General features: G+C 40.6%; 1 protein-coding gene across 1 annotated transcript; it reads left to right on the top strand.

Annotated features, from left to right (window-relative positions):
- The first annotated feature begins 8,037 nt into the window (after nucleotides 1-8,037).
- LOC110326084 (olfactory receptor 10C1-like) lies at nucleotides 8,038-9,018 on the top strand. Its single transcript, XM_021204253.1, has one exon. It carries the CDS (start codon nucleotides 8,038-8,040, stop codon nucleotides 9,016-9,018), a length of 981 nt encoding a protein of 326 aa, XP_021059912.1.
- The last annotated feature ends 439 nt before the right edge of the window (nucleotides 9,019-9,457 follow it).

The following is a 9,457-nucleotide window of genomic DNA, read 5'->3' on the forward strand; positions in this document are numbered from 1 at the left end:
TTTTTTTTTTATTGGATATTTAATTTACTTACCTTTCAAATGTTATCTGCTTTCCCAGTTTCCCCTCCAGAAATTCCCTAACCCTTACCCTCCCCCTATTTCTATGAGGGCACTCCCCACCCATATACACATACTCCTGCCTTCCTGCCTTGGCATTTCCCTACACTGGGGCATCAAGCCTTCTGAGGACCAAAGGTCTCTCCTCCCATTGATGCCGATACGGCAATCTTCTGCTACGTATATGGCTGGAGCCATGGGTCCCTCCATGTGTACTTTTTGGTTGGTGGTTAAGTCCCTGGGAGCTCTGGGGATGTCTGGTTGGTTGATATTGTTTTTCCTATAGGGCTGCAAACCCCTTCAGCTCCTTCAGCCCTTTCTCTACCTTCTCCATTGGGAACCCCATGCTCAGTTCAATGGTTGGCTACAAGCATCCACCTCTGTATTTGAAAGCATCTCTTCTAAACAGCAGTTCCTGATTGGCTGGCATACAGCTGTGCGGCCTGGCATTTATACAAAGGGGGCCACACTATTCCTCCCACAAAATCCTTAGTCATCAGGGAAATACAAATCAAAACAACCCTGAGATTCTACCTTACACCAATAAGAATGGCTAAGATCAAAAATTCAGGGGACAGCAGATGCTGGCAAAGATGTGGAGAAAAAGGGGCACTCCTCCATTGCTCATGGGATTGTAAGATGGTACAACCACTTCGAAAATAAATCTGGTGATTCCTTAGAAAATTGGAAACAGTTCTACTTGAAGATCCAGCTATACCACTACTGGGCATATACCCAAAAGATCTCCAACATATAACAAGGACACGTTCTCCACTATGTTTATAGCAGCCTTAATTATAATAGCCAGAAACTAGAAACAACCCAGATGTCCCTCAACAGAAGAATGGATAGAAATATGTAGCAGTGAGGGTGGGTGTCTTAGTCAGGGTTTCTATTCCTGGAAAAAACATCATGACTAAGGAGCAAGTTGGGGAAGAAAGGGTTTATTCAGCTTACAATTCCAAACTGCTGTTCATCACCAAAACAGGTCAGGACTGGAACTCAATCAGGTCAGGATACAGGAAATGATGCAGAGGCCATCGAGAGATGTTTCTTACTGACTTTCTTTCCCTGGCTTGTTCAGCTTGCTTTCCTATAGAACCCAAGACTACAAGTTTAGAGATGGTATCACCCACAAGAGGCCCTCCCCCTTGACCACCAACCAAGAAAATGCCCCATAGTTAAATCTCATGGAAGCACTTTCACAACTGAAGCTTCTTTCTCTGTGATAGCTCCAGACTTTGTCGAGTGGACACACAAAACCAGCCAGTACAATTGACCCCTTGTCAACTTGGCACACAAACACATCACTATTAAGCCTCAACCCTTACTTTTTTATTCATCCCTAATATCTAAATAACTTTAAAAGTCCTATAGTCTTTGCAAATTCTTAAAATTTGAATCCCTTTAAAATATCCAATCTCTTTTAAAATTCAAAGTATTTTTACAATTAAAAAGTCTCTTACCTGTGGGCTCCACTAAAATACTTTCTTCCTTCAAGAGGGAAAAATATCAGGGCACAGTCACAATCAAATCTGACTCCAGCTGTCCAATATCTGGGATCCAAAATCTTCTGGATTCCTCCAAGGGCTTGGGTCACTTCTCCAGCTCTGCCCTTTGAAGCACATAACTTGTGTTCTAGGCTCCAGAAGCCTGTACTCCACTGCTGCTGCTGTTCTTGGGGGTAATTTATGGTACTGGCATCTCCAAAATACTGCTGTCTTCTGCTGTAAGTAGGCTTCACTAATAGTCTCTCATAGGCTCTCTTCATGGTACCAAGCCTCAACTCCTTTGCATGACCCCTTTAAGTCCTGGGTCACCAATTGCAACTGAGACTGCACCTTCACCACTCGCCTCCCATGGCCTCTCACAGTGTCGAGCCTCAGCTGCTCTTCAGGATCCCTTCATGCCTTCAAAACCAGTACCACCTGGGTGACTCTTACACACTACCAAGTCCTGCTGCAGCACTAGGTACAACCTTGGCTATCTCTAGAACATAGCCTCTTTGTGTTCTCAGAAAACACTTCCCAGAAGATGTCACCTCAGTGATGCTGGTCTCTTCTTAATCTTCTCGAATTTCTTAATTCTAGCTAACCAGTATCAATCATCCCAGTAATACAAAGGTTTTGCTTTATTAGTTCTGGTATCTTGTTAATCACAGCTGATTCTTCAGGCCCAGCCAACAAAACCCACAGAATCTTCACAATCAAAACAGCAATGGCCCTGTTAAGAGTCTTTAATGTTCCCCTTGAAGTTTCACAAGCCAGCCCTCCATATTCTGCACTGTTCTCAACATCATCTTCCAAGCTTTTGCACAACATCCCACAGAGCTCTTAACACTGAATGGATCATCTAGCCCAAAGTTCCAAAGTCCTTTCACAGCCCTCCCCAAAACATGGCCAGGTTATCAGAGGACTACTTTACTATGCTTGTACCAACTTCTGTCTAGTCAGGGTTTTCTAGATTCACAGAACTTATGGGTAGCCTCTTTACAGTAAGGGAATTTGTTGATGACTTACAGTCTGTTATTTCAACTCCCCAACAATGGTCAGTAGTAGTTGTAGATGGAAGTCCAAGGATCTAGCAGTTGCTCAGTCCCACAAGGCAAACAGCTGAAAAAAGAGAGCGAATCTTCCCTCTTCTAATGTCCTTATGTAGGTCTCCAGCAGAAAGTGTGGCCCAGATTAAAGGTGTTTGCCTCCATGCCTGGATCTGGGACTTGCTTTGTCACAGATGACTTTAAACTCAGAGACCTCCCTTTCTTAATCTTCTGGGATACATAGTCACTATGCCTCAAGATCTCCATGCCAAGATCCAGGTCAGAAGCTTGCATCTCCCTGACTCCAGATTAGGATCACAGATGAGCCTTCCAATTCCGGATTGTAATTCATTCCCGATATAGTCAAGTTGACAACCAGGAATAGCCACTAGAGTGGGGAATGGGGAGAACCAAAAGAAAGTCCCAGATACCAGGGATGCAAGAGGCTACCAGAGACCAATGGGGAGGACATTAGCTGAAATACCCAACAGAAGGGAGATAGATCTTGAAGAGACTACCTGTAGTAGATAGACATGGCCCCCAGTGGGGGCATGGGGCCACCCACCCATCTCAAAAAATTTAACCTAGAATTGTTCCCATCTAAAGGAAATGCAGGGACAAAATATGAAGCAGAAACTGAAAAAAAGGCCATCTAGAAACCAGCCTACCTTGGGTTCCATCCCATCTGCTGACAACAACTATTGACAACACTATTGGTGATGCCAAGAAGTGCTTGCACAGAAGCCAGGTATGGCTGTCCTCTGAGATGCTCTACCAGCAGCTGACTGAGATGGATGCAGATATAGCCAACCATTGGACTGAACCTAGGACCCTAGTAGAAGAGCTAGAGGAAGGACTGAAGGAGCTGAAGAGAATTGCAACCCCATGGTAAGAACAATAATGTCAACTAACCAGACCCCACAGAGCTCCCAGGGTCTAAACCACCACAAAGAATACACATTGGTGGGTCCATGGCCCCCACTATGTATGTAGCAGAGGACTGCCTTATCTGGCATCAGTGTGAGGGGAGGCGCTTGGTCCTGTGGAGGCTTGTTGTCCCAGCAAAGGGGGATACTGGAGGGGTGAGCCAGGAGTGGATGGGTGGGGGAGCAAAGGGCAGAGGGTGGGATGGGGGTTGTAAAGGGGATGCTAGAACATTTATTACTTATATTACTCATAAAATAACTGCTGTTATTCTTTTTTCATTTTTATTTTATTTTTTTTTTTTGCATAGCAACAGAGAAGTAAAAATCAAACAGGAATTAAAACGGCTAAATATGCAAGAAATTGTTATTCACAGTGACATGGGTGCATAGAATGCAGTATTCTATGCTTATTCTTTCCATTAGCTGAATTTCAAGATAAAAAGCACTTGTTTTCTACGGGTTCACAGAACAGCATAATAACAAGAACAATCAAAGAGAACGTAATGTAGTCATTAGTTGAGATTAACAAACTATGGCCCAAAGCCTACCAACTGTCAAGCATTTCCAGATCCCAACAGTGGTCACAGAAACTATTTCACATTTTTCCTAATACAGAATCCTTCTCAGATTCAAGTTCTTTAGATAAAGAATCTTTCTTTTCACTTAACATCCATATGAAGTATTAAATCTAGTCCATCTTTTATGGCCAAATTTAATGTCACTACAAAAGGAAGCAAACTGGACGACAGTCACATGACCTCCACCTCTTCCTGTTTGCCCAGCCCCAGCACTGCAGTGAAGTCTCCTCACCCACAATTCCCTCCCATTTCAGGTACCATGAGTGGAACTAGCAACAGCCCCAGTGGTAACCACCAATCTTCCTTTGCCAGCAGACCTTGAAAATCATCAATAAATGGGTCATCAGCAACTTCATCTGGTTAGGACTGTTAAGGAAAAGATTTTTCTACACCCTGATTTAGATAACTTCATCCATTACAGCTTTACTGTTATTCTTTATAAGTGAGAAATCATGAAAGACACTGAGGTTTCACGCATGTTAGAGCATACAGAGACCTTACTACTGGGCACAACATGTAACCTTGAATTGAACTCTAGACTTTCTCTCTCCAAACAATCGTTTGTGTGAAAGTTAGCAAAACTGGTTTCTGGCATTAGTTTAGCAAATGGTGTTATGCTACTGTTGGTTTCTTAATTTAAAACAAACAAACAAAAAACTCAGTGTGGTATGTTTAAGATCACTAATGTTTCAATGTAACTATCTTTATTTTTTGTTATATCTATTTTGAAGGAGTAGTTGAGAGAGGACAATGTGAGTGAGTTGGTGCTCTTCTAGAAGCATGTGTATACAAATAATCAAATTTGAACAAAAGTTTGTCAGCACAAGCCTTTTACTCACTGAGGCATCTCAATGCCTCATCAATGTATTTTTAGGAAATATGTAATATATTTTTAGGAAATATATAGCATCAATATCATATTAAAATGCTTTAAGATTAAGAGAGCTATAGAACAGTATGGTAAAATATACTATATATACCTTGGCAAAGGATTTTGGAAAGTCTGTTTTCTAGTTTTTGTTTTTAATTATATTTATTCTATATAATTATATAAAATAGGAACAGAAAACATAAATAGATTGTATTGGTTGCCAGTAAGTTGCAGTAGATATGTTTCAAAATGGTTAAAATTTTCTTCTAATTATTTCTGTTCTATTCACAATAGAAAGAAAGTAGAATCAGCCTACACAACAACCAAGGGAGACAACTCAGGCCCAGAAACACAAACACCACAGTTTTTCCTCATATCAGATCCTAACATCTAATTTATGTGTTATTTATGCGGGACTAAGTGTGTACAGATGCTAAAAACAAGAAAAAGTCCTGGGGTCGGGGATGGGCTTTGAGGGAGGTTGGGAAAGTGGTAGAAGAAATATAACTAAGGGGAAGGGAAAATTGGAGTTGGAAGGGTTGAAGCCATTGAGAGAGGTGGAAGGATAATAATATCAGTATATGAAACTACCATTAGGATGCCTGCTGTGCTCTAAGTTAATTAAAAATAAAACTAACTTTAAAATACCTTCAAAATTAGAAAAAAAAAGTAATGCTTCAAGCACTTCCTAGTGAGAGACTTTCCAGGGCAGAATGTAATTTTCATGGTTATCTTATCTATTGAGCTGTGAGGCCAGACTTTGAGCTGTTCATTTCTTAAAAGAAACATTTCGTGATTGGGCTACCTTACTCAGGATATTTTCTAATTCCACCTCTTTGCCTAAGAATTTCATGAGTTCAATATTTTTAATAGCTGAGTAGTATTCCATTGTGTAAATGTATCACATTTTCTGTATTCAGATGTCCTCTGTTGAGAGACATCTGGGTTCTTTCTAGCTTCTGGCTATTATAAATAAGGCTGCTATGGACANAGTGGAGCATGTGTACTTATTACATGTTGGAGCATCTTTTGGGGATATGCCCAGGAGTGGTATAGCTGGGTCTTCAGGTAGTACTATGTCCAATTTTCTGAGGAATCACCAGGATGATTTCCAGAGTGATTGTACCAGCTTGCAATCCCACCAGCAGTGGAGGAATGTTCCTTCTGAGTGGGGTAACCCAATCACAAAAGAACACACACAGTATACACTCACTGATAAATGGACATTAACCCAGAAGCTCAGAATACCCAAGATACAATTCACAGACAAAATGAAGCTCAAGAAGAAGGAAGACCAAAGTATGGATATTCTGGTCCTTCTTAGAAGGGGGAACAAAATATCCATGGGAGGAGATACAGAGACAAAATGTGTAGCAGAGACTGAAGGAAAGACTATCCAGAGACTGCCCAGCCTGGGGATCCATTCCACATACAGTAACCAAACCCAGACACGACTGTGGATGCCAACAAGTGCTTGCTGACAGGAGCCTGATATAGCTGTCTCCAGAGAGGCTCTGACAGTGCCTAACAAATACAGAGGTGTATGTTCTCAGCCAACCATTGGGAACACAAAGTCCCCAGTGGATGAGCTAGAGAAAGGACCAAAAGAGCTGAAAGAGCTTGCAGCCTCTTCGGAGAAACAACAGTATGAACCAACCAGTACCCCTAGACCTTCCAGGTACTCAACCACCAACCAAAGAATACACATGGAGGGACCATGGCTCCAGCTTCATATGTAGCAGAGGATGGCTTTTTTGGATATCAACGGGAGGAGAGGCCCTTGGTCCTGAGAAGGCTCAATGTTCCAGTATAGGGGAATGCCTGGACAGGGAAGCAGGAGTGGGTGGGTTGGTGAGGGAGGTGGTATGAGATAGGGAGTTTTTAGAGGGGAAACCAGGAAAGGGGATAACATCTGAAATGTAAATAAAGAAAATATTTAATAAAAATGAAAAAATAATAATAGAAAAATTGCTAATCCAAAAAAGAAAAGAAACACTTCATCAAAGTTTTTCAAAAGTTCAATGGGAAATTCAAAAATTTTTGGTGATGCATACCTTTTATGCTACCTCAACTGAAAGATTGTTAGTGAAGGGTTGGAAATGTCTATGTGGGATGTTTACAGTGCATCTGTGTTCTAAACCACACTTGTTTGTATTTCAAAGATCTGAGTGGTAACTTTGTAATAGAGTTTCATAAAGATTGCTTTGGCACAGTCCTTAGAGTTTCTGGTTGCTCATGGGCATCAATTAGAAACATTTAGTTAACTGTATGTATCTTTAACAAAATAATTGATAACAATATACTATCTTTGGAAATATAATAAGAAAACAAAAGCCAAATTGCATAAGAAACATGGTTTTGTGGTTGTTTTTGAACACATTCCTCCTGAGAATAACTACACAATATTGGTATATAATCCCTATGGTCTTTCATGAAAATAAAAATGCTGCTTTATGTCGTCATTTGGCATTGTAGAACACTTACAATACCAACATCAAGAAGGAGCTTTTCTTCCTAGGTAGCCATCCCAGTCACAATATCCTGAAAAAGATTATTAAGGTTGAAAGGGAGATACTATATGATTTTTATGTCTGTGAGTCTTACTTGTTTAACAATTAGCATATTCTATTTAAGCCAGAATTAGATTGTTCTATAGGTAAATGCTAAATAAGTGGCTGGAATATACTTTCTTACTATTGGATGCTTAAATGGAATATCGAGATGATAGCAGAGGTCAGAAGGTGAGAACATGACACTGTCTTATTTAATTTTCTGTTTTGTAACTGAAACACTTTTATATGTCAACTGTAAAAGAGCTTTGTGTGCATTACTAGGTAAAGTTGAATTCTTAACTTGCCCTTTTATTCAAGTTTCTGTAAAAAATAGAACAAAACCCACAACAGAAATGTGCATCAATTTGAATGGGTTGTTTGTCTCACAGGGGCCATGAGGTCTATGTTCTCTTGTTAGCATACTCATGGTGGGGGAGTTCCTTTGTGGAGAGCAACACTTGTGGCTGCTGAATGTGTACTTTGGGACTATCTGCCTGCTCTGTTGTCTTCACAGATGTCTAACTCTGAGCTCATGAAGAATGGAAGCCTGTCCCTCTGCACTGAATTCACTTTGGTGGCCTTTTCTTCTCTAGCAGAGCTGCAGTTTGTCCTCTTTTTTGTGTTCTTGATTATCTACTTATTTACAGTGGGAGGAAACCTCACCATCATTTGTGTGATCTGGACCACCCCTTCCCTACACACTCCCATGTACTTCTTCCTGGCCAACCTCTCCTTTCTGGAGATGTGCTATATCAGCAGTGTGGTGCCTCAGATGCTGGTGCACCTGCTGGTACAGCTCAAGACCATAAGTGTGGCAGGCTGTGCAGCTCAGATGTATGTATTCACCATCTTGGGGCTGACTGAGTGTTGCCTTCTGGCGACTATGGCTTATGATCGCTTTGTGGCTATTTGTTACCCTCTACATTACACTCTGCGGATGGACCCTTCTGTCTGTTTGAAGTTGGCTGGTGCATCTTGGATGACTGGGATCCTGGTAGAATCAGCCCAGACCACCTGGATCTTCACTCTGCCCTTTTGTGGAGCAGGGACAATTCAACACTTTTTCTGTGATATCATGCCTGTGGTAAAATTAGCTTGTGTGGATACTTCCCAGAATGAAATTGTGATATTTATTATTTCTCTTATATTCATTATGAGTCCCTGTCTCTTCATTCTGTGCTCCTATGTCCGCATTATTCTAACCATCTTGAAAATGCCCTCGGCAGCAGGCAGACACAAAGCTTTCTCTACCTGCTCCTCTCATATCCTGGTTGTTTCTCTTTTCTACGGCACTGCCTTGTTCACTTATCTCCAACCCAAGAGTTCACACACCCCAGACACAGACAAGGTTACTGCTCTCATGTACACTGTGGTCACCCCTGCTCTGAATCCTGTTATCTACACTTTGAGGAACAAAGAAGTGAAAGAAGCCATTCAAAAGGTAACACAGAGGAAGCTTCCTAGACAAATAGACGAGTTTAGTCTCAGAAGCTGAAATTCTTACCACTGTACAGGGTTTCTCCAACGCCTCATGATTCCTTTATCATGTGTTGTTAATGAAGTTTTGATAGTCTAATAACCATTTTTCAGTGTGAACAACTAAAAAGTAACACAATCTTTAATTTATCTATTCAAATATTTTAATGGCACTTGGAACTGAACTCAATCTAAGACAGTGTACTGCTATCAAACTAAATCTGGTTCTTTTTTTTTTTTCTTTTTACTTGAACTTTCAGATAAATCTTTAAAAAACTCACTCTATATCCGTGTTAGGACTTGGATCCATGGTTTTCTCATCTTAGTCTTAAAAATCTGGAATTACAAAGCAGAACTAAATCTGGTTTATTCAAATTTATTCAAATTTTCAACTTCAGATTAGTGTGTAAATTGTTAGAGTATTATAAAACATAATACAAAAATATATTTCACTTTAG

This window comes from Mus pahari, chromosome 9 (assembly GCF_900095145.1).
Source record: "Mus pahari chromosome 9, PAHARI_EIJ_v1.1, whole genome shotgun sequence".
NCBI lineage: Eukaryota > Metazoa > Chordata > Mammalia > Rodentia > Muridae > Mus > Mus pahari.

Coding starts and splice junctions, on each gene's coding strand:
- LOC110326084 (XM_021204253.1), top strand. CDS start 8,038: ATGTCTAACTCTGAGCTCATGAAGAATGGAAGCCTGTCCCTCTGCACT.